We start from the raw sequence: 25,027 nt of genomic DNA, 5'->3' as shown, positions 1-25,027 counted from the left end.
TTCCAGTCAAGTGTCTTTCAACCAGCACTGACATGTGTAGAATGTGGGACCAAACAAACCAAACCCCAGTGTGTCCCACTGGAGTTAACACAGGCAGAGTGGGACAATGTCAAACTTTTCTTTTGTCTTGTTGGTGGGGATTTGGGGCCCAGACGCTGCACAACTCTATTGTTACAAAAGGTTAACAAGACAGTAACCAATAGTAGTGTGTTATTGGTGAAAAAAAAAAATTAAACAGTATTTTACAGCGTTTCAATCCTCACAATGTCGTATCAAAATATCAGCAGGATAAATCACTTCAACGAAGTATTAAGTATAAGAAAAAACTTTCTAAAAATGATTTTGCACAAAAACAAAATGTAGTTTTAGAGATAAAATAACAAGAGTTTTGGTCTTATTTAGTCCAAAAACCCAAATATATTCAGTTTACTGTCACAGAGAAGTGAAGAAATCAGAAAATATTCACTTATAAATTAGTAGCTGGAATAAGAGAATTTTGACTTTTTGTTCATAAAAAATAACCACAATAATAAAAATAGTTGCCGATTAATTTAGTAGCTGACCATAAATCAGTCAATTAATTGTTGCAACTTTAAAGATATTAATTGCTATAAGACCAGTGTATTCCCTTGTAAATGTTAAAGAAATTGCCTATATCTCTATTTCGTAGAACTATAGTACTATATTGCCTGAAACTGTGAAGGTGTGCTCTAACAAATACTCAAAACAGCCAGACCTGATCAGAGTGAATACTCCTATTTTACATTCCGATTTTTGCCATTCTGATTGATTTATAATCCATTAGTTAACTAACCTGTAGAGCTCCAGCGAATACAATAGTGACTCATCCCTAACCTCATCTGGGTTGTTGTTCAGGTTTCCCTATTATTATGTGTTGTTGAGCTGCACGACTTGATGGAGTCTGATTTTGGTATTATGAATCTAGATAACCTGCTCTCGTCCATCGGACTAAGTCCTGTGTACACACTAGAAAATAGTTTGGCTTGTGATAAATGTGTACATTTACCTGTAATGTAACTGCAGCTTCTGTAGATAAACAGGTTACCTTTAGTATTTTGCTTGTTTTAATGGCACATTAATAAGGAACAATTTAGTTTGACAAAGATAATTTTAATTTGAGTTAAACTTTTAAGTACATTTTAAGTTTTTTGTCAGCCAAAATCAAATGTGGTTCAATTATCATGATCTTGGTTTAGGGAAGTCAGTTGTTAAGTGTCTGAAGATGGCTGAGTGGCTCTGTCCTACCCATCAACTGTGTAAACAAGTATCAAAAATACCACAAAAGCAGAAGTGCAACTTAAAGAAATGATAAGACAATGTTGGCACATGCATGAAGTAGCGGCAAAAGAAACACCAGCATGAATAAATCCAGTTGATTACAAATCTATGGTATTTGTACAGTAGACTTTTATTTAAAATAGGACTGTCACCTGTTTATTCCCAGAGGTTGTTCAGTCTCAGATGATTGGGTGTGTAGCGCAAATTGCTCTCTGCTCTGGTTTGTTGTCAGTTACTCGAACCACAGCAGACCATCCCACTATTTATAATTGTGTTTAGGGACTAGTGAAAAACAATGTAACCCTGACAATACTCAGAAAATCTGGCCTGACTGGAGCAAACAGGTCTTGGGTAAACTCAACTTATACTATCAGAGTGATGCATCATGTGGGAGGGGCCCTGAGGCAGTACTGCGTGTGTTAAGCAATCCTGTCAAAGTGAGGCTGGTGACATCTGGTTCACGCTCTGTGCTCATGCGCTTAAAGGGCTCAGCAGAGGCAGATGTTGCAGCATGTGTAGAGCTACATGTATAGATTACAGCACAAATAATGATTTGTTTGTGTTGTAGAAATCTGAACTAATCCCTTTGTTGCACAGTTTGTGCATTCAAGGTTTCATTCATCAGTTAGTCTCAAACATGCTAATTGAGTGTTTTCTTTAAATTCAAATCTACCAATCTGTATTGCAGTAAAGTTTGAGCACCTTGTTATGTTAATTATTAAGAGTAGGGTTATAGTTGTCTAGTAGTCTAGTCTAAATGATACCAACTGGCTTAGACTCACAGGAAGTTAAATTAATTGAATAAAATAGACAGGATCACATAAGATCACATTGAAATAGTAATAATGAGCTAGCTGAAGATTTAACACCTACATCTGCTATAGTCTTCCTCTAGTATCACTAGTTTCTTCTTAATATTTTCATGCTCATATATTTATATTATGATGTGATTGACTTGTGGTGTCACACAAAACAGGAACTAACATCTATTGTAAGGTAAATTATGTGGTAATACTAAGACTTTGAGAAAGATAACTTGCTATATCATCTGACATGATGTCCCTGTGTCTTTCCAGCTTGCCAGCTAGTGGTGTGTGATCTGGAGGGAGAGGAAAGGACAGCAGAGAATATGGAGGTGTCAGATGGCTTGCTGCTGCAGGTCAACAATGGAGAGCAGTGGTGTAACCGCTGGAAACATCCCAATGAAGACTCGGTAAGCCACAGATCAACAATATATATTCGTAATGCCATTGAACAGAAGGATCAGCATTACACATCCTGTCAGATCATGGGCGTTTAATCTTTTTTAAGTGCATTTGGTGTTCCTTATACAGATCCATTTCTGTGTGTTTGTTATTCTTTTTAACGTTTAATGATTTTCGTGTGGTGATGTGTTCCAAGGACCGCAGCACCAGTCCGTCTGTCCTGCGCTGTGTTACCAGTACATGGAAAGAGGGTCTGCTGAACAGAAAGAGGCCCTTTGTGGGCCGCTGCTGTCACTCCTGTACACCACAGAGCTGGGTAAAGTTACACAACAGCTAATTAACTCTAACATAATACTCTGGACCTGACTAGACTTCAGCAAATGAACTTATCTGCTCTGACATAAATGAAGAAAAGGATCGATATCTTGTGTATAGTGCTCGCCAAAAACAATTGATTGTGGCTGTTTGAAGACACAAGATGTACAGTCTTACCTGGTGTGTCTTTTAAAGATGGTACAAACATTGGCCAGTTGTCAGTTATCAGCTGAGTGTGGTGTGGAATTTGTTTTAGAATGTGTTTTTTCTAAAAGGTTCAGAGTAAGTTTTTCTGCAGCAGTGGTAAAAAGAATACGAGTGTTGCGATAAATAAAATGCAAGGAGATAATGAAATGGCATGAGGGAGATGACTTTTTTCTGAACTGCTGCATAAATTACTGTTTAGCAAAATCAGACCAGACTGTAAATTCTGGGCCAATCTGACGACTATCTCAAGAAGAGACAATGATGGCTCCATCTTGCTTATCTCTATAGATTGCTCATCTGGAAATCAGTCTGCTTTACGTGCAAATACTTGTCCTATAATGAACCAGTACTTGTCAAAGATAACAAAGCTCCTGAGTTATGTTAAGATCCTATATAGTCTTCATAATAATGATCCTTTTTTGTTTGGTTCCCAGGAGAGACTATTCAACGCCAGTATTCCATCTCTGGGACTACGCAATGTCATCTACATCAATGAAACCCACACCAGGTAAAAAAATCTTCTCCATTATAATTTCACTTCCTTCCACAGTATTTGGCTCTCAGCAGTCCATTGGCCTGGCAAGAGGAACATGTTCAACCTATGGAACCTTTCAGTTGTTGCTTTGGCATCTCATGACTCTTAATTTGCACCTCACAACAACAGCGAGAGCTCTAACTCTTGCTGTGTAGTACAATCAATGCTGGCCTCCTTACCAACCTGTGTATAATAAATGGCTTTAAGTCAAGAGGACCCACCTGTGAAACAGTGGAAAGGTAGACAGATGAATAATTGAGTGTGTTTGTCAGTTGACTCCAGACACATGCATCCAGTGACTGACCTTAGCACAGAGGCACCTTTTATACCGCAATCCTAAAAAGTATTAACATGGAGGCTGTTTACTATACATACAGTAATGCTCCAAATTGCATGGGATACACTGAAAAAAACATGTATAAGTATAATCCTGAAGCCAAGGTTGGCTGATGTCAGTATTGCCAAGTTGTTGTAGTTAGTTTTGTCTTACACAGTCATTGTGTTGTATGTCATTGTGTTGTCATTGTGTGTGAGGTTAGCAAGGTGTAACAAAACTAACATAAACACATCCATTAACGCCATTGAGAAAGCTGTATGTAATAGATATGTGAGCCCCAGCTGATCTCTGGTTCCTAAAAATGTGATGAATTACCAGGAAATCAGTCTCAAGACTCTGGCAGTCAGGTTTTTTTTTTTTTGTGATGGAGACACTTAGATTTTTGAGAAGTGTTTTCAGAGATGTTTATATCAACAGATACTTAAATTACATTAATTAGATTAAATTAAATTACTCTACACCAAATATGTTAATGCAGTCATAAGTGTAGCCATGCATATTATCTATTTGAGGATGTGTTCTCTTCTCAAAGCCCAGTACAGACCAAAGTTTCACAACGAGAAAAAAACCATTTTAGAACATTGAATGGAGAAGTTTCAGAGATGTGAACGTCTCAGTTCTCAGCTTGACACAAGCCAGCGGATATTTGCCTGTCAGGTTGCTAGTGGCTGGTTTAACAAACATGTCACCTTTTTTTCAATAGCCCGTCAACTTGTAGGGAAGTCAGTTTAGAGTTTTGAACAGGAAAAGAGAAATCATGTCATTAATTTGGTTGAGGAACAGCTGTTTCTGCTAAATTGACAAGCTGCACTGCCAAACTTTTCCTCTGCTCCACACACTTGCTTTATACTCACCTTTTGTTTTTGCCATTTCATCAATACTAGAAATTAAGCTCTAGCAAGTAACTCCCAATATGACTATGTTCATTCATATTTTAAGATGCTATAAATCATATCCAGCTCCAAGAAAGCCTGAAAAAAAGTGGGCTGTAAGAAGCACAGAAGTGCAGATAGATGTTACTATGGCAATAATAGACAGTCCTGTCTAGTCGCATTGGTGTGAACTGGCAGGTTTTCAGAACGTTGGAGACTTTTCTCGTCCTGAATTTTTGCTCTGAACTGGCCGTTTTTCTATGCATTGATCTGTGTGTTTCTATGTGTGTGCTCATGCAGACAGCGGGGATGGCTGGCGCGCAGGCTGAGTTATGTGCTGTTTGTCATGGAGAGAGATGTCAACAAGGACATGTTCACCAGGAATGTAGTGGACAACGTGCTCAACAACAGCAGGTCAGAGTTGATATAACATGAGACATTGTTGGAAAGCCTTCAAACCTGGGGAATTTAGCATTGTTAAAATACCCTGAAAATGGAAACAATCTTGGGGATAAAGTGTGCAAAACAATAGCAGATTAATTTAGATTTTGATAGGAATAATGCTGCATTCAGATGTTTCAAATTATGGTGTTTTTAGGCCAGAAGATGTTTATGCTGTGATTCTGTCCGTCGCAGGGTTGAGAGTGCTATTGTGGAGGTGGCCACAGATCTGGATGCTGCAGCCAGTCAGTCTGGCCAGGAGCAGAAAGCTGTCAGTAAAGTGAAGCAGAAAGCCAGGGCATTCCTCCAGGAGATGGTGGCCAACATTTCACCAGCCTTTATCAGGTATCATGTTTAATTTATTCCATAATGTAGTGTAATATTTATTTCACTGTCTGGTATGAATTGTAGACAGAATCAGTGCATGCCATTATGTTACCATACACTAAAAATGGACTAGATTTTTGCCTCACGCTAAAACTCTGTACTCTTTGTTCAGGCTGACAGGATGGGTCCTTCTGAGGCTTTTTAATGGTTTCTTCTGGAGCATCCAGATCCACAAGGGCCAGCTGGAAATGGTCAAGAAAGCTGCCACAGAGGTCAGCAGCAACTACACATACAGAGAAAATGGATTGTACTGTTGAAACATGATCTGATATGCGTATCTGTGACACCCTATACAAGATATACTGTACTGTACTGTTCACACTTTATGACTTATTGTCTTGTTATGGTGAATATTGAGGCCTTTGTGATTTACACACTGGACCACTGATTAGTGACAGTTACAAAAACATCGTTTTTTTAAATCAATAACTGTTAAATCATCTGTCTTGTCTTTTCAGCAAAATGTGCCCATGGTTTTCCTGCCCGTACACAAATCCCACATCGACTACCTGCTCATCACCTTGATCCTGTTCTGTCACAACATCAAAGCCCCGCACATTGCTGCAGGAAACAACCTAAGCATCCCCATCCTCAGGTAAAAGACCCACGAAGCCTCGTGTCAAGTTTGATCTTGAAATAAAAGTGATTTTTCTACTCTCTGTGAGTAAAAACATGCAAAGGATCAGTTTGATATCACAAGAAAGGGAATTCTTTGGATATAGATCAGAGAGGAATTGAAGCTGAACTAAAGAGTGAGACTGAAGATTGACACTGATTTTACAACGAGGTAATATAAATGGCTGTGTAGCCTGACAACAGGTTTTGAATCTGTTTAATCCTCACAGGCTTCAGAAAGTATTTGAGGTTCTTAAACTGAACACGGGTGCTAATACAGGCCTTAGAAATATCAGCCTGAGCCATCTTTACTTAAAACGACCAGAAACTAATTCTCCACCCCATGCTTTCTGGAGTAAGATACAAAATATGACATATTAAGGAATGAATAAGTAAAAAATCTTAAAAAGCAAGAAGAGTGTTATAGGTTACAGGTTTGGCACATAAGTAACTAGAAATCCATGAATAAAGACAGTAATTCGATGCCAACTGGTTTATTCCAGATTGTAGGGAACCACCTACTGTGTGTTCAGCTGTCAGCAATAGTTTTGTTATTTATGTCAAATTAAATTTTCACAATAATCACAATTCTTAAAGAGAAATAACTACGGTAGTCACAGTGAATACATAATTGAAAAACGTCTTTACAGTTAATGTTGAGTGTTTGATCAGACTTTTTTTTTGTTTTTAGCACTCTGATCCGTAAACTTGGAGGATTCTTCATACGACGGAAAATGGAGGAGACGGAGGACGGGAAGAAAGACATTCTGTACCGGTCGCTCTTACAAGCAGTAAGTCCCAAGAGTCTATTTGTCTTCTACAGGAAAAGCTGGTCTAACAAGCCCTTGCTAAAATTCAGTTAATGTGTGTGTGTGGTATTTTTCTTACCATGATTTATTATGTAGCTGCAGGTTGTCTTCATGCTTCTCTTCTCTGTGCTCTTTTCATTCCCAAGTGATTGAGAGTAAAAAGCCTGGGTTACATAATGTCAGCCCAGCTCTTTCTTTTTCTGTTTGTACAGTACACCTTAAAATGAAGACTAGAAAATAAGTCTTTGTACAGATTGATCTTGTAATTTTACACATTAGAGTGTGTTAAGATAAAACTATATTCTGTAGACTTTGCTCTGTGGCAAGATTTATAAGGTTTAGGTTTTTATAGAAGGTTTATACATGTTCTGACACAGTGGTTCCCAAACGTATGTTCTGGGGCCCCACTTTTGTAGATAACAATATTTCAAGCCCCCACACCCACCGACAGGCATATTCGTCTTTTGCATGTCTCTGTTTAATACAGAACTACAACTTCATTGTGATTGGAAAACAGTAGAGTAAAGTAGTTTTTTCTCGCAAGTCAACAAGCTTCTGTGTTCAGTATGCGTTGTCTCCAAGTAGATTATATGCTCCGAAGCTAAGATTTGGAGACACCCCACACACTGTGGTCTCTCTTCATTACCCAAGGTTGTACTCGTGAAGCCGAGGGTGAAGTATGCGTTGTCACTTCATTCAGGCTTGTTTGTTATCTCTGTTGCGCCACCAATGATAACTCCATGGACACCCCCCCCCCCCCAATTAGTTGCACACTATTTTGACAATCAATAAATTGTCTTTAGCCTGAATGTTAAACATTTGCTGGTTCAAGCTTCTTGGGATTTGCTGCTTTTCTACTTAATTTATAATAGTAGGTAGAGAGTGTTTGGTTTGACTGTTGCTTAGACAAAAAAAGCAGTTTGAATGTGTCAGTTTAGTCTCTGGGAATTTCTGACGAGCATTTTTCAGATTTTTATAACAGTTCATGGACTATTAACCTTAAAGGGGATTAGGCAGATTAATCAACAGTGACACTAATTGTTAGTTTTAGCCCTACATTCCACCCTGGTGTATGCATTTTACATCTCCCTTAAGAAAGTCACAGGGGCAAAAGCTGTTTGACTGAACTGAGTGAGAAATTATCATCTGATTAAACCTCAAATCTGAACTTTTTGTTCAGCACCAGTATTTGGATGACGTGGCTTAACAACCACCTGCTAACAAGAAAATCTAACGTAGCATGAATGCAAACGACTGTTCACATTAATATAAAAGCTTTGTCGTCACCATAAGCTACTTGTAGAAGGAAGTCTCTTAATGTGCTTTCGACTAAGTAGCAAGGCTTCTTAGTTTATTTAATTATTTGTCCCAATCTCTCTGGTTTGAGAATTGCTGTTAAATTGTATGTTTGGAGTCTGTGGATGAGAGAAAGGGGAGACATGAAACCAACAAAGACTGCGCATTGTACCTCTGAGATGATGTGTATTGTCCCCCTTAGATAAGAGTAATCAGCTGAAGACATGAGCAACTGTTGGAAATGATGACCTACATTTTATCCCTTATCTACCAACAATATTTTACCTCACATTCCATCAAACAGATTATGCATATTTTCCACCATATTTGTAGTAAGTTGCGCACAGAACACTTCGAGATAAGATTTTAATCTGGCATGCCTGTGTCACTCATACAAATGTAATTAGCCGAGCTCCTTCACAGGCAAAAGTGCAAGCTGTAAAAAAGAAAAAAGCCATGTGCTGCTCTAATTTCAGTTGCTCCGGTGAAAGCCGAACCTGGATGTCTGTCCTCTCTCACAGCTAAAGGCCACAGGCTGCAGTCCATTTCAGGACAATGCTTCTCTTCTCAAAAGTGTCTACATAGCAAAGAGACAGCTGTGTACATACTGTACTCAGATGGTTTCCGTTACACAACATGGTAGAATTGGCACGTTCCCAGTTCTCTGCGGTGTGTTTGGGGGTCAAACTGTTGCTTACCACCACTCATTTTTTAACTTGTATGCAGGACGCATAGACTGCGGCTGCACAGCACTCACATTGCTACACTTCAACCTTGCAATGGAGTCAATGTCGGTCTTTCCTTTTTCCCTGTCAAGAAGGCCTGGGAGATATAATATTATATTAAAAACATGTTTTACACACACCGACTGGGTGTGTAGACAGTTGCCTTTGAACAAAATATAAAAAATATATAATTAAAATGTATTACTCTGTGCAGCTAAATTATTGCAACCAGTGTAAACAGTTGGTCTGGAGCTCTGCCTTAAAATTGTACATAGTAAGTACAGTACTTGAGTAAATTGGTATATCGGTTCCAAATATTGGTTGTCTTTTCCATTGATTACTAATAATCATTACCGCTATCTGCCCTGAAAAATGCAAATGGGATGATCCCCAACTTAATTAACAGTAATGGGGATATAATGACTAACTGGGTAAACGCAAGTAGTAGAACACTGGTGAATTCAGAAAATTACATTATTTTACTGTATTAAAGCCTTTAAAGTCTGGAAAAGACAACTCTTATGCCATGTTAAGATATGATGATATCCAAAATCACATGATATACATGTATAGTCTCATATCCTGATAGCAAGATGACAACAATAAATTGTCTGGCTGTAAATCAAAGACTGATAAATTGACAGACCTATTTTCATTCACCTTCATCCCCTGTTCTGACTTTCACGTTTTTCTCTGTGTTTTGTCAATCTTCCTTCAGTATACAGAGGAGCTGTTGCGTCAGCAGCAGTTTTTGGAGGTCTACCTGGAGGGTACGCGCTCCCGCAGTGGCAAGCCGTCTACGGCGCGTGCTGGCATGCTGTCCCTCGTGGTAGACACACTGTGCACTGGGTCCATCCCAGACGTGCTGGTAGTGCCAGTCGGCATCTCCTATGATCGTATTATTGAGGGCAACTACAATAGCGAGCAGCTGGTAAGTGCTTTGATGATGTCTGTTGTTTGTGCGCTGTTGTTTGGCAACATACAGAAGTACAGAATAGATGTTATATTTTTTGGGGAAATTTTAGTTAGGTTAGGGTAATGCGAGGACAGGAGGTTTTATAGATAACTTTAACCCTTCAAGTCATATAGGATAGGTTGTGATGATGATTATCAGGTCTTTATTGTTACCATCTGAACTTCTTAATCCCTTCAGGGCAAACCGAAGAAGAATGAGAGTCTGTGGGGAATAGCATGTGGAGTGTTCAGGATGCTGAGGAAAAACTACGGCTGTGTGAGAGTTGACTTCAACCAGCCCTTCTCCCTAAAGGTAGGTGAACTAAAAGTCACCATACAGTACAACTTAAACTATACAACTACAGTTATTATGATTGTTGATTTTGTTGAAAAGCTCAAAATGTTGCAGTCTTTCAACGGAAAGACTGCAACATTTTGGTTTTTCAACATATGTATTGCAAAAAAATCAAAAGTGCGAAAAATCTCAACTGAGAAAATAATCCATTTGGCTTCGTAATGAATCTCCTGTGTGTCAAATTTAGGAGTACCTGGACTCCCAGAGAAGCCGCCATGTTCCACCACCAGTCTCCCTGGAGCACACCTTGATGCCCATGATCATCTCTGCTCAGTAAGGATACACACACACTGTCTTCTCACTCTGGCAATCAGTTATATCCTCCTCTGAGCGATGAACATGCAGACACCATCAGTCCCACAGTCCCACCTGTAATATCATGAACCCTCCCTCATGTCACAGACTCGACTTCTCCCTCCTGCTACTTCACAGCAGGGTTTGTTATCTGACATCTGAGCACAGCACTTGAGTTAGCATTGGCAGGGGTCAGTACATTTCAGCGCTGTCCCTTCATAATAAAACTGATACAGACGCACAGGGACAGCAGTGTTTCATCCCAGCTGGTCTGGAGTCACAAGTTCAGGACTCATTCCAGCAGAGTTGACTGAAAAGCCTGTCTTGAAAATAAACAGCGTATAGTTAGCTGAGACTTACAATGATTATGTTGTAAGCCAAGAAATGTATGTAAAGAGTAAAAGTGAGTAGAGAACAGTTTAGGAGGGAACAAGTAAAGGTTTCTTCCCAAAGACTTTTCCCTCTTTTGATGTTTTGATGATGTAGGAGGAGAGCTCTGTCTGACATGGCGTTCCGATGATTTGAGATCTGATGACTCCGATGATATATAATTCATATAATTTTCGTATTATAATGGGATAAAGGTGATCAATCAGAACAGCCTTGTATTAATTTGCAGTGACCCAAACAATTCCAGCCACTAGCCCCCCTGCAGCATTACAGCGACCATTTGTAATTCCTTATATTTTCTTCTTGTAATGTAGTCTGACATATATCTGTTTAATTGTTAAAGATTAATGTTTTTCATCCTTATGTTAGTTATTTCACCTGTCACATTTAGAGTGAATGTTTTTTCAGAGCTTATGTTGAGTTGCTATGGCTCTTTAGACTGAGTGACTGACTTACACTAAAGTAAGCAAGCAGTAAAGATCATTGCTCATAAACTTGACGGTGCTTTTCTTCAGTTTGGTAGCCACCGCGGCGAGCTGATTGGCTAATGAGCCCGCAGTAAATACTGTTTACAATATGTTCAAAGCTAACTGTGACGAGCAAAGTTACTAACAGAAGGAAGGATGAAAAAACACTGCGATCACTCAGGTTGCAGATGTATATGTGACAGGAAGTGAACCAACATGCGGTTGATAAATATAGGTCACACACATCATGCAAGCAGAGAATTTGTCACCTGTTTATAAATATTCTCTTCAAATTTATATTGGTGGTGGCATCAACTTACTTTTCTTCGTTTTCTCACCTCTCTCGGGATCATAGTGTTTGTTTTGACATGAAAACCACCTTTTTTATCATGTATATCACATCAAGCTGGCATGAAGAGTCTGGTTGAACATAGCGTACCCACATTTTGTGTGTGGGTTTTCCCCTTAGCATGATTTATTATGCAACTGCAGGTTGTCTTCCTTCCTTTTCTACTCTGCATGCTCTCTTCATTCCAGAGTCACAATCATCAAACAGTGTTTACATGTTACGTTATTATTCTTCCAGACCCGATGCTCAGCTGTTTGAGGGGCAGGAGGAGGAGCAGCTGAACCGAGAGCTGCCCGACGACATCTTAAGACGACAACTTATTAACAACCTGGCCAAGCACGTCCTCTTCAGTAAGAATCTCTCAACTCCACAGCCGGTGGATTTAATGTCCCCTAATTATAGCCCTGTCGCATATTTAGGGATCATTATATTTTTAGTTTGGAGTAAAGAAAAGACCTGAAGGTCATGAATTGTCACAGTACCATCCTATTTAAAGTCTCCCTACCAGGATGCTACATTCAGCTAAATGTCATGTGGCACTATGTAGCCCATCACATCCTGTTTGGAGCACATTTGCTTCTTTATTCAGCAATCCTCTTTTATCTTCTTCTTCTGCACTTGCCTCCTTTTCACCCCGTGTTAAAGGTGCACCTGCTGGAGCAGCACGCATGATATACTATCCTTCATACTGCCTCCATTAATTGAAATCCTACACAGCACAGCATCAGTCCATCCGCTCCACATCACTCAGGGCTTTTTGCCCCAGGGTAGCACTACAGAAACCGGTTCTTCCCAGCTCATTCAGCTGCATTCTCCTACACTAGGCCCTTTTTGCTCTTTACTCCCAGCCAATCACAAAGTCTCCAGCTGGATGGCATGTTGTTTTCAGCCAATAAGGGTGAAGGGGAGGATGGAGTGGCAGAGGAGGGGAGGAATGCAGTACCACAAATGTTTAGCTCCCCTGAACTTGAGCCACGCTCAAGATGACCAAAAGTAACCTGTGTCCTTACACGTGTGCACACACACACTCTGCATATATTCTGTCTGTTCTCCGTTTTGGGTCTTTTCAAGCCTTTTTTGTGATAAGAAAATGTCGTATCTGATCACCCAAGACAAACCTGGCACCTTGCACATTTTTGTATGATTGAGAAGTTTATTTTAAGACAATACAATTAGCTAAATCTCTAATATTTTAAGTCTTGCAGCATATTTTTTGTCATAGATTGTTGCTAATGTGTTGTCCTAACCCCCACCATTGTCCTGTTTAAGAGACTTTCAAATCAGATGCTTTGAAAAGCATTTACATGTTTTTTTTTTGTCTTGAAAATTTGAAAAGTGTAAATATTTAAGACTAGTCTATTTACTGTAAACCTTTGTTAAGACATGCTTGACAAGTCTCTGTTTTGATATTTTCTTCAGTCGGCTGTGTGTTGCTCATTATATCCTCATTGTATCTTTCCTCAGCGGCGAATAAGTCCTCAGCGATCATGTCTACCCACATCATAGCCTGTCTGCTGCTCTACAGACACAGACAGGTAAGCCATGTCCTCCTTATAACCTCCTTTCCTGGCAAAAACCCACTGTGTACTGCACCTTCTTTCCTTTTACCCTCACACCTCTGTTCCTCGGATTTCTCCTCTTTGTCTCTTTTTCCACCCATCACGCTCGCTCTCTTACACTGAGGTGATCCAAATGTCAAAAAGCGCTGCATGGTAGTAACAAATGTCTCACTCTGTTAGCGATCTCGCTCTTCCTGCATCCTCCCTCACCAGCTCAGTGCATCAGCGGTGAGCCTCTGCCATCTGCAGGCACTCTGTTGTAAGTGGCAGCAGAGTGAGGAATTGATTAGTGCTGCATATCACAAACTCAAGCCCAGTCTAGCCTTTTGTTGCACTGAATCTTTAGTAGTATTTAGATTTTTTCTGTCAGTTCAGGCTGGCGGTCTCGCTGGGGGGCGGGTGATCAGTGCATCTCTAATATTTACCCAGAATTTTACAGATTGTTATTGTATAATTATTCCATGTTCTACTTACACCAAGGATGTTTAAGAATGTGTGCTGTTATCTATATGAATGGTTATTTAAATCTCTTCCTATTTCATTATTAGATTTATGTCGTCATTATGTTTACTTTGTTCTATTTGGTTATTTATTTTGTGCTCAGGTCTCGAATGTAAAATAGATCTCAATCTTAATGTGAGTTCCTGATTATAAAAAGTACATATACTTTGCTCCAGGGGGTTGTGCTCTCCAAGCTGGTGGAAGACTTCTTCAACATGAAGGAGGAGATCCTGTCGCGGGATTTCGATCTGGGCTTTTCAGGAAACTCCGAGGATGTGGTCATGCGCGCCCTCCACCTGCTGGGAAACTGCGTCAATGTGACCAGCAGCGCAAACCGCAATGGAGAGTTCACGATCGCACCGAGCCAAACCGTGCCGGCGCTTTTCGAGCTCAACTTTTACAGCAACGGCCTTTTCCATGTCTTCATTTCTGATGCAATCATTGGTACGTCGTGCTGAGAGGTTGTTTTTTTGTTCACGTTCACTCTGGCGTATGGCTGATCTTTGCCTTGATGTTCGATGTTTCCTTATGATTTGTCTCCAGCCTGCAGCATCCTGTCACTGCAGAGAGAGATGGTGGTGGAATCAGAGTCTGATAACCTGCCCGGTGGTCTCAATAGCCTCCCTCTCAGTCAGGAGAGACTCATTCGCAAAGCCGCCGGGCTCTCCCACTTCCTTATTAATGAGGTGACTGTAGCCCCGGTAAGTCCTGAGTATTGTCACATTCGAGACACCTTCCTGCCTCTTAGCATTTATTATTATTATAGTCAGGGAAAGACAACAGGTAGAAGTGCTGATAGTCACTAGTAATGATACACACTAGTACTGATATTAGCCTGTAAAATCGCACATTAGTTGAGCAATTATGATAAGGTTGTTTTTGTTTTTCCTTTTGATACTGTTGAGGGTTTAAAGAGATTTGAAACATGTTTTTTTTCCCCTTGTCATTTCTTCTCCTCCTCTCTGTCTTGTAGCCCTGTCAGACTATTTACCAGGTTTTCCACGATGCAGTGACCCGGTTGATCCAGTACGGAGTTCTCTACGTGGCAGAGGTCAGTTTACAGATGCAAAACCTCTGGTGAACAAAAACAACTAAGTAACAGCTGTGACTGATGCTGGAAGTTACCTCATGGTGAACATCTTGGGGAGTGCGGTCAAGTGTAATTGCTTACTGTTTTTGCAATATGTGTTTGTGTGCCAGGAGGACCAGGAGGAACTGAGTCCCAGCCCCACAGATGAACCGTGGCCCAAAAAGTTTCCCGAGCCCCTTTCCTGGAGAAGCGACGAGGAGGATGAAGACAGCGACTTCGGAGAGGAGCAGAGAGATCGCTACCTAAAGGTCTAGTTTAATAATACTTTCTAAAAACACTGTTTAATAGTGTTTTATCAAAGCCTGCTGACTTGACTTTCTTTTTTTTCTGTCAATCAGGTGAGCGTCTCCGCAGAGCACCAGGAGTTCTTCGTCTTCTTGCAGCGACTCGTCAGCCCCGTGCTGGAGGCCTATAGCGGAGCGGCGATCTTTGTCCACAGTCTGAGTCAGCCAATGTCTGAGTCTGACTACACTGGGAGGCTCTTCAGATACCTGCTCACCCGCACAGAGCGGGGAGTGGCTGCTTATGGTAATACTGCAACAATTCCCCACACACACTGCTTTATTATTTCATTTCTCATCCTTCAATACACAGAAAAGCTATATCTTAATTACACTTCTACACACAAAAAAAGGAGTTTAATTGCAGATTAACTTGGGGTTTTAATTAGTGTTTTTTGAGTTGTTTATGACCTCTTTTTTTCCAGGTGAAAGTGCAACACATTATTTGGTGAAAAATACAGTGAGGACATTCAAGGAGCTTGGGGTAAGAGTTTACTGTTTGAATTTAAATTGTTGATCATAGTTATGTTAAATGTCCAGGTCATGATGTTAAGATTCCCCTCCCATGTTCTGATTTTTCTGTAGGTCCTGAAGGAGAGACGAGAGAACCGGGTGACGACTCTACAGCTGAGCAGCACTTTTCTACCTCAGGCCAATCGGAACAAACTCCTGCAGTACATCTTAGGTTTCACCCTGCTGTGACCGAGACACCTTTCAGACCCCAGGCTCCTTCCAACAAAGGGCTTCTACTGGTTACTTCTAAACAATCCCAGGTGCTACTCTGTGGAAAGCTTTACCAGGAAGTGCCTTCACGTAACAGCCGCTAACGATTAGCTGTTAGCCGGAAGAGACTTGAAGCCAGTCTTCCCGTTTGGTTCCAGTCTACGACTCCTTGTCTTAGAACTGCACAGCTGATGAAACACGTGTATCGTTCTTTGAAGAGGTACCTCCCTTTGGGAACCTCCTGACGTGAAGTCATGAGGTTTTAATAATGATCACGATTTTAAGATATACTCAAGCAGGTTAGTGAATAAGAATCACTTTTACAGCAATCTGAATAAATCAAGCTGCCTTTCGTCTATACAAGTGAACAAGCAAAATATGCATAGGAAATAATGGTAAATATTACCATCAACAAAGGCATTTTTATGTTGATTCTTTCTGCTCGTTTGTAAAACTGCTGTATTCTCTCGAGTGCGCTCCACTATCATATAGTAGAAAAACATGTAAAATGTAGTTTGATGAAAGGCTCATTTTGAAAATTGAAAAACTGTACATAAATCACAAGATCAATGTCTCTCATGTATAGTGCATTTAATAAATGCACTCTTGTGTCATTGGATTCCCTGCAAAATGCATACATATCCAGATTTTCTTTAACAAAACTTTCTGTCAAAGTCGAATCCACCCTGTAGACAGCTTTGGTCAGTTATATTCCAGCAAATCAGTCGAGCTGTGCAACAATATCTACCTGGCAAACACAAAAAGAACGAGCATCTACAGTTAAGTGCATTCAAACCACTAATATCTAAGTGCATTCAGTCCCACTTTTCGTTGCTTGATGAAAAGTGACTTTGACCTCTCCGTTCAACACCTTTTTTCACTTTTCAATGAATGTGACATAGCACAGCACTTACAATACCAGCCATCACATCCACTTAAGTTCAGATACAACAAGCTCAGAAGCTCTTTGGTCATGCCTTTCAGGTTCAGGGAACGCAGAGATTTGGGATAACCATGTTTTTCACCCCTGATTATAAACTCACTGTAGAAAAGCCGTCATAGCATTACCTCGCTCCAGTGGTTGGGCATTCACAAGACAGAAGAACTGCATAGTGTAGTGATAATAAATGGTACATATCCGCTGTGTAATCCATCCCAGGAAAAGGTCAAGTCTGTAAGAGCTGGCTGTTTGTGTGAATAAGATATAGTGTCTCTGTCGTACTGTCAAGAAAGGAAGGAGGGGACGTCTTCCTCCTTTGGTTTCTATTACATGCAGACTGCTGCAAGAAGCAGTGATATTTCTGAAAATAACAGTCTATCAAGTTTACCTTTTCTTTACTGTTCTCGGTTAAGATTTTCAAAATCAGTCTAAAATTGTCATAAAAACACACTTCAGACTACCAGGAGCTCGTGATCAAAACACATGTGACAAAAAAAAAAAGAGTCAGGCAGGTGAGGATTAAAGAATGTGTCGTTCAGGAACATCGAAAACAAACAATGGTGAAGATTCTCAGTCATCCAGGCCGTGGTATATCTAAGAGCTATACGAAGGCAACTGGGCAAGAAACGCAAACGATAAACTAAAGAAAATCAATCACATCCAGTTGCCTTCGTACAGCACTTAGATATAAAAAAAAACATACCATAACATGCGTGAAATTAAACCCTCATAGTGAAACCTCATTGCACAGAGCCTGTGCATTCAGCTGCAGAACGTTTCTCATTATTAGTGTAAGATAACGCCACAGGACTCAATATTTAGCTTTTGTCTATATATGTGTGTAAGTCTGCGTCTGAATAGATTTTGCATAGAACATAAACGTACAACATCCAGGCTAATGTTTGTGAATGAGTGCACACCAACTGACGGGAAGGAGAGGGAGAGGGAGTGTGTTTGGAGAGGGCAGAGTAAGTTTGATGAATTGTTGGTGCTTTTGCGACGGGAGGTTGACCCAAATCCATGACTGATGAAGTGAAGGAGGTCTGACAGATCTGAATTGACATTCTCGGTCAGTCGGGGCAATAAAGTAAACAGGAAGTGGGTGTCTGTTGTATATTTAAATGAATATTTGTGCTTAAAGACAAGTCTGCATCACTGCTGGTACCAGTTAACTTAAAAGCTTTTTTTTCTAAACTTTATTTAATAATATAAACCTGCATATTTTCATGCAGATTTTGCAAATCTGTGTACAAGAATTTCCTGAAATGGGAAAAAAAGAACTCGTGGAGGATTGGTGAGTGACACCCATAGCATGTCGAAGAACAGAAAAGTATGTTATTAAAAACGGGATCGCGGTCAGAGTGCGGCAAAAAATAACGAAGTTCCGAGGGAGCATCTTGACGTTCAAAGCATTTCTGAGCCCACCGTCTGTACGAGTCCCCACACCGAGGGGACCCCTCCGCCAAGATACAAACCACTTTATGTACTGTACTGCATGTTTCCTCTGGTCGCCTTTAATCATGGACCCTTCAATGTGAACTCTACTTAACCTGAGAATTGTATTTTACAGTTTAGTGTGTGAATTGTGTCGCAGAGACCAGTAGTTTTTTTTTTTTCCGTGTAGGAGATGAAATGTGTTACCTCTTGAATGTATCTCATCTGTCCCCATAAAGGTCAATGTGATATTGTAGAATACTCAGTGGAGTCGGTACAGAAACGACGGGGATGGTTGAGACTCATCGATACTGAAGCTGCATTAACGACATCCCTCTACGACTATGTAACTTTGTAGGATAAAAACAAAAATGCCTGTATCTGGGGAGCAGGTGCCTTTTTAATGCACTGTAGTGTTCTTTTGTTGTGTTTTCTTTGTTTTGTTTTGTTTTGTTTTTTTGGTTCTGTTTTTGTGCATGTTAACAAAAAGGTTTATTTCTTGTGAGAATCCAAAAGAACACTGTAGATTGTAACTTAAAAAAAAAACTAAAAAAACACACACACACACAAGAGAACTTGTGGTTATTAAAAGAAGAATCACCAGCTACTAAAAAAAAAAAAGTCACTTTTTTTTTTTGTTCTTGCTTTCTCGGAGCAAAGCACAATTGGCATTATTGGATTTTGTTTTTAAATAAATTAATGATAGATTAACAATTGTTTGTTGTCTGTCTATTTATTTCATGTATTGGTATTGGAGGGGACACTTAATGTTTGGACAGCAATCACGGTATCTTTAGTTTTTGAATACGTACCATTTAATATTATCGATTTCATGAATTTCCAAAAGCAACTGTGCGATTACTTAATTACACACATGAATTACTTGGGGAAAGGTGTGACACAGTGCATCAAATCCATCGGAAGAAATCAAAAAAAGCAACACTCTGATAGAAATAAACATGCTTAAGCTGTGTTGAGCTCTACAGACCTGTAAAGATCAGGCCAGTTGGTCTGCTTACATATGTCATTTTTGCATGCCACTACACATTGATGGACTTCATTGAACCTTGGCCCCTGTTGAGGGTAATCTCCCTTGAGTGAAAACGCAGCTTTAGCTTAATTTTTTTTCATACAAACATATTTGACCTCTCAGTTTCGTCTGAAAATTGCCCTTTAGTATCTCTCAGCTTATGACAGATCCAGTCGTGCTGTGTAGTAATTCATTTCAAAGCAGTTGCTTGTAACATTCTGAATGTTCGTCATCTTATGGTCCTTTGCCTCAGCTTTTACTTCACGCATTCTTGGTTTTCCCTCATATTCTGTGTTTTTTTCATGTGACAATATGTTACAAGAACCCCGCTGGACTGGACACATCTCTGTGATGATATCGGGCAGTGTTTAAACCATACTAGATCTGAAACAATTAGTGGATTAATCACAGACTGAAGACCAGTTTCAAGCAAACATTCTCTGGTTGCAGCCTCTCGATGTGAGGATCTGATGCTTTACTGTGAGAGTCAGAAGTCATCATGTGTCAGGTCAAAGGGAGGAGGGCTGACTTGTTTCGGTCGGCCCGTGGGAGGACAGGAGGAGGATAAATGGAGGCCGGAGACGAGCTGAAGCCTGTGTGACAATGAGGACGATGCAGAAACGACAAGTGTGTATCCTTCTACCGAACAAGCAGCACCTGGACTGTGCTGTCAAAGTGAGTGGCCGTTCACTGTCCTGTTTGTTTGATTTTTAATTTAATTTTTTTCATCTTTTGATTCCAGTGCATCACTTGGAATTGGAAGAATATAGAGACCACAGATTTACAAGGATTGTTTTTATGGCAACAGATCAAGATCACATGACGGAATCTGAATTTTGAAACGTAACTATTCTTGATTTGTGTATTGTAGGTGCGATCCAGAGGCCACGAGGTGCTGAACAGTGTGTTGAAGCAGCTCGACGTCAGTGAGCTCCAAGTCCTGGGTCTGGCTGTTCTCAGAGGTCAGCTGGTGTCAGTGTGGGAGTCCAAGAGAAAGTGTTTTGAATTAATTTATTGCGGGACTCTTAAAATTTAGGGAGGCAGTTGTTGATGAATGGACCTACAGGACATGATAGCCTTGTTTTCTCTGTGTTAATTGAATGTATTGTGTTCTTCAGATAATGAATACCTTTTTGTTGATTTGGAGCAAAAGCTGAGTAAGTATTTTGGCAAAAGATGGAACAGAGGCTCCTTATCGGTAAGTTATTTTTTCTTTCTGTGTCAGCTGTTCAGTCCTTATCTCAGAAGATTTATCTACAGTATTTTATGCAGCAGTGTGCGTCAGTGAACCCTCGAACTCGCATACAGTGATAAATATAATGCCTTATCTGAGCTTTTCTCTGCGCAGTTTCATTATTGTTCAGGGAAGGATCTATAATCTTACAACTTAAAGGGGAAATGTGTAAGATGTGTCCAGAATTCAGTTTAAAACATTCAAGAAATGAATGAACATTATCAACAGATCGAGAGGAAAACGTATGTACGTACAAAGACGAGTGTAACCGCCTAGTTGAGTCATTGTAAGACACGCTACATTCAAACTTAAATATAAATGAGTTAAACTCAGGAAAACAGTCTTGGTTTGTCTTTCCACAATCACCTCTGGTTAGGTCGAAATAAATCCTCAGATCACAGGCTATGATGTAAACAATATTCCGGCTCTACACTCTGTTTTCACTCGCTGCTGATACCGACTTTCTCTTGAGAATCTGCCATTTCCTGCCTCTCCTTTCCTGTAGCTGCTGTAAATCGCCTCCATACTATATCCGCTGTCTTCCAACTGGCACAGAGGCAAACAACCGTCAGCTACTAAGGCCACAAGCTACACAGCTTACTGAGCTAATTAGCTATTAACTGTTGTGCTTCCCTCTGTATTTTTGGAGCTACCTTTCGATTTCTGACCATATCTTACAAATATCACCTTTTAATGTCCATCAGGTTGAGCAATAATTCTCCTCATTACTCTGCTGAAATATTTATTCTACATGTGCAGATCCCATTCATCTTATTCCTGAGGGTACAATATCATGTAGAGAGCGGGCGACTGATATTGTAAGTCAGTCTCTCATGAGCATCTTTTTCTGAAGAATATTTGTCTGTCTGCCTCATATTCAAACTCTGAATGTTCTGCCCTATCAGTTAAAAACATAATCTCTTAAAGTACAAATTGAAAAAAAGGAAATAAAAGTCTTGACAAATGAATTTGTTCATTTAAGGAGCAGCAAGGTGCAGCAGCTCTACTATGCTGAGCTGAGGCAGAAGGTGCTGCACTCACAGAGCCGTCATCAGGAAGCTTTGTTCTTCCAGCTGGCAGCTTCTGCTCTTCAAGCAGAAGTTGGAGATCTGGAGCTGAGACAGGGGAGTGATGAAGAGGAGGACGAGGAGGGACAGGAGAGGAAACACAGACATTACTTTCTTCCTGAAGATTACTTCCCCCCTTGGGTAAAAAAGTGGACTTAATGTTGGTAATCATAACAATATCCACACGTGTGTGTGTGTGTGTGTGTGTGTGTGTGTGTGTGTGTGTGTGTACAGTAACCTGTGTGTGTCCTCAGCTGATAAAGCAGCGTGGACGAGACTTTGTGCTCCAGCAGTGTCCAGTGGTTCACGTCGAGCTGAGAGGTCTGTCGCACAGCCAAGCTGTCCTGCAGTTTATAAAAGAAGCCGGCAGCCTGCAGGATGGACCCATCACCTTCTACAGGATGAGACGGGTTGGTCGCACTCAGACTGCCGAAATGAACCAAAATCTCAAGAACACTTGAGGCTGTAATGAGGCAGAAAGCACCACAACATCTGTTACATGAGCTCATGATCCGTTTCCCAAACTCTGCTTCCTCTTCTCCGTTATTTTACGTGCAGGAGAAAAAAGACATGAGGAGCTCAGTCCTTCTTGGTGTGACATTGAAAGGAGTCCATATCTATCAGGTCGGCCCAACACACAGCATATACACATTTATATTTGAAGGGTTTGACTTTTTGATGTAAACAACCTTTTGTATAATCGGTGTAAACTGATTGTATTTTCTGAAGGAGGTGGAGGGGAAGCAGTGTCGACTGCATGATTTCTCCTGGACTGATATTGACCGCTTCACTTTCCAGGTTGGTCCACACCTGAGCGCACATTTAATAAGAAAACATATTGAGATTATTAAGCAGCTAGATGCAGTGAGGGGCACAAAACATTATTGCAATTTATATGAGAGTATATATATATCTAGAAAATAAGCAATTTTTCTTGAAGACCTCTTACTACATTTTCCTTACTATAATGCTCATAACTGATTATATTCACAGTGTGGTATTAGATTTAAATATGTCTTCCTCCACCTCTCTCTTGCTCTTCAGGGCTGCAGGTTTGAAATCTCTGCAGTCGGCTCTCTGTGCCTCCCTAAGCTGGTGTATTACTCTCCTTCAGCCTTCCACTCCAAACACGTCCTGAAGCACCTCATCGACACTCACCGGGTCCACATCAGCACCAGAGATGCGGCCAGCTACATCCATAAGCTGGAGGACATGGAGGGTCAGCAGCAATCTGATCTTCAGGCCCTTTCTTTGAGTTAATACAACTGTGATTTCAGATCAGTCCTCACATCCTTTATATCCTAAATGTTCAATGTTATTTATGTTATTATTTTTGGTTTGAGACCTGATTTTTCATGATGCTTTAGTACCAAACTATAGTGTATCATTGGTAAAACCTGAAGAAGTCTGTTATTCTCATTCTCAGCCAAAGTGTTTTGAAAATCACATCAGTGAAACAAATAATATGGGACTCAAACAATCACAATCCAAATGTGCCTTTTTCTTTTTCTCCGTGTCCCTGCAGCCAGTCAGTTCTACAGAGAGGCCTACATCTGTGACACGAAACGCCTTACGCAAAGACTCCAGAGCCTCACATCCTCCATGTCTGACAGCAGCATTGCAGTTGAAACAAACCCAGCCTGGTCAAAAGATGATGATGAGGATGATGATGATGAGGAGGAGGAGGAAGGATATTCTGTCACAGGTCAGCTGAAAGGAAAATAATGGCTGCCTATCACGTTTAATCAAGACAGCTTAATGAACTACTATGTTTATTTTAGAGGTGTTTTTGGCTGTAAATCAAGTGGACACATTGAGAATCTCTGTGTATTTCTTGACTGCGTCAGAGTTTGAGTTCTGTGTGGACGAACCTGAGGAGTTTCTCGTCGACAACCCAGCTGAAGTGTCGTGGCTGGCTGAGCTGCTCCACGGCGCGTCTGTCGATGGACCCTCCGTGTTACCTTCCTCTTACTGGGCAGGTTAGTCCAAAGAGACGCCTCTAAATTAACCTAGATCGTGCGCTCACTGTTTTTATAATGTCCTGTGCTCTTTTCATTATCAGCTGTCACCATGGAAATGAAACAGGTGAGCAGAACTGCAGGTCCCTTTGATTGAACGTTTCCCGCTTATCAAAGGTTTCAGTGTTTTCTCTGATCTGTGCAGGTTCTGAGGAGCAGAGCTGATGAAGGGGTTTCTGTTGACTAATGTACAGCCAGAGGCAAGACAACACCACTGATGTCACTGCTCTGATGCTCAGATCAGTGATCACAGACTTAATATGTTATGTACCGAATATAAGAAATTACGCTTTTAATCACTGCATATTTCAGCGCAATATAAGATCAAATAAAGTAATAATAAAACAATAATTGTTAATATAATTAAGATTGTCTGTTTGTGCTTCCATCTACAAAGTGTTTGATGATTTTTTTTTTTTTTAATGAAAGCTATTGTGGATTTATGGGGTGTGTTGTTAGAGTGTTTGATTATACATTTGGGAGTTATTAAAGTTTTTAATGAATAACGTAATTCATGTTTGATATTAAAGTCCCTACACACCCATGTACCGCCCCCACGTATTAATTAAACCTCCTCTCAAGACTGTGTGGGAGTGCACACACTGGACGTCACTGACATCTACCACACGTTCCTGTAGCACCCTGTTAATAGGTGAGAAAAATTCTTCTATTGTGTCCCGCTTGAACTCAGAGCTGTCGTAATGTGGGTGTGCAAGGCCGTTAACGAGCATTTTACAAAGACTGGAAAAAGAGAGAGTTATAAATCTGAGGTAAATGTGACCCCATATCCTAAATTTAACTTGCAATATAAGATATGTGCCCAATAATATAATGATTAAAACGGTTTACTCTTGTTACATATTGGAAATAAACAATTTGCCCCCAGAATAAAGAGAAATCATAATGAGAAACAATGCAAGTTACAATGTCAAACCACATTTACAAAAAAAAATGTTCTTTGGGTATTTTCTTTTTATTTTTTTTATTTAGTAAACATACAGACATTATTGAACATCTAAATACATTTTTAGGTGCTTGAAAACATTATTGTACATTATGATAATGTAAAAAAATATATATACATTAAGAACTGTTAATTTGGAGCATGAAAAATCAATGCTTTTGTTTCTTCAAAATAAAGTCACATATATACAAAAATATCGCACGGGGAATTATATTATAGCATTACAGATATGGACAGCAGGTGTTCATTTAATGCGGGGAGCTCTTTATATCCAGTAGAAATAAGTTAACATGTAGGAGGAGAAGGAAAAATATGTACATTCACATATTATTTG

At 40.1% G+C, this 25,027-nt stretch overlaps 2 protein-coding genes across 4 annotated transcripts; both read left to right on the top strand.

The window, feature by feature from the left end:
• Positions 1 to 2,351: 2,351 nt before the first annotated feature.
• Positions 2,352 to 19,034, top strand: gpam (glycerol-3-phosphate acyltransferase, mitochondrial). Its single transcript, XM_030400353.1, has 20 exons — positions 2,352 to 2,512; positions 2,701 to 2,820; positions 3,461 to 3,534; positions 5,071 to 5,184; positions 5,407 to 5,556; positions 5,711 to 5,810; positions 6,057 to 6,193; positions 6,905 to 7,004; positions 9,762 to 9,974; positions 10,197 to 10,310; positions 10,540 to 10,625; positions 12,090 to 12,202; positions 13,317 to 13,387; positions 14,089 to 14,356; positions 14,456 to 14,613; positions 14,886 to 14,963; positions 15,113 to 15,250; positions 15,341 to 15,530; positions 15,709 to 15,767; positions 15,869 to 19,034. Exons 1-20 carry the CDS (start codon positions 2,429 to 2,431, stop codon positions 15,983 to 15,985), a joined length of 2,484 nt encoding a protein of 827 aa, XP_030256213.1. The 5' UTR covers positions 2,352 to 2,428; the 3' UTR covers positions 15,986 to 19,034.
• A 919-nt stretch (positions 19,035 to 19,953) lies between these two features.
• LOC115571722 (FERM domain-containing protein 6-like) lies at positions 19,954 to 24,273 on the top strand. Of its 3 annotated transcripts, none has more exons than XM_030401273.1 (13): positions 19,954 to 20,085; positions 20,282 to 20,372; positions 20,529 to 20,608; positions 21,404 to 21,462; positions 21,627 to 21,852; positions 21,966 to 22,121; positions 22,270 to 22,335; positions 22,441 to 22,509; positions 22,756 to 22,930; positions 23,237 to 23,416; positions 23,559 to 23,690; positions 23,774 to 23,796; positions 23,875 to 24,273. In XM_030401273.1, the coding sequence occupies exons 1-13, from the start codon at positions 20,014 to 20,016 to the stop codon at positions 23,914 to 23,916; spliced, it is 1,371 nt and encodes a 456-aa protein (XP_030257133.1). In that variant the 5' UTR covers positions 19,954 to 20,013; the 3' UTR covers positions 23,917 to 24,273. The 3 variants fall into 3 exon arrangements, with proteins under 3 accessions (XP_030257133.1, XP_030257134.1, XP_030257132.1); XM_030401274.1 differs by having other exon boundaries at positions 22,756 to 22,966; positions 23,889 to 24,273; XM_030401272.1 differs by having other exon boundaries at positions 22,756 to 22,966.
• The last annotated feature ends 754 nt before the right edge of the window (positions 24,274 to 25,027 follow it).

This window comes from Sparus aurata, chromosome 20 (genome assembly GCF_900880675.1).
Source record: "Sparus aurata chromosome 20, fSpaAur1.1, whole genome shotgun sequence".
Classification (NCBI taxonomy): domain Eukaryota; kingdom Metazoa; phylum Chordata; class Actinopteri; order Spariformes; family Sparidae; genus Sparus; species Sparus aurata.
The sequence above is the reverse complement of the archived record's forward strand: the minus strand, read 5'-3'. Positions and strand labels throughout refer to the sequence as shown.

What these genes read in the sequence shown, in the direction of transcription:
- gpam (XM_030400353.1), top strand. Translation starts at nt 2,429, where the DNA reads ATGGAGGTGTCAGATGGCTTGCTGCTGCAGGTCAACAATGGAGAGCAG. An exon ending in TGCTCTACAGACACAGACAG is followed by an intron (nt 13,388 to 14,088) that starts GTAAGCCATGTC and finishes ACTTTGCTCCAG; the next exon opens with GGGGTTGTGCTCTCCAAGCT. An exon ending in GAGTTCTCTACGTGGCAGAG is followed by an intron (nt 14,964 to 15,112) that starts GTCAGTTTACAG and finishes TTTGTGTGCCAG; the next exon opens with GAGGACCAGGAGGAACTGAG.
- LOC115571722 (XM_030401272.1), top strand. Translation starts at nt 20,014, where the DNA reads ATGAGGACGATGCAGAAACGACAAGTGTGTATCCTTCTACCGAACAAG. An exon ending in GGAACAGAGGCTCCTTATCG is followed by an intron (nt 20,609 to 21,403) that starts GTAAGTTATTTT and finishes CTACATGTGCAG; the next exon opens with ATCCCATTCATCTTATTCCT. An exon ending in GGAAGGATATTCTGTCACAG is followed by an intron (nt 23,417 to 23,558) that starts GTCAGCTGAAAG and finishes TGACTGCGTCAG; the next exon opens with AGTTTGAGTTCTGTGTGGAC.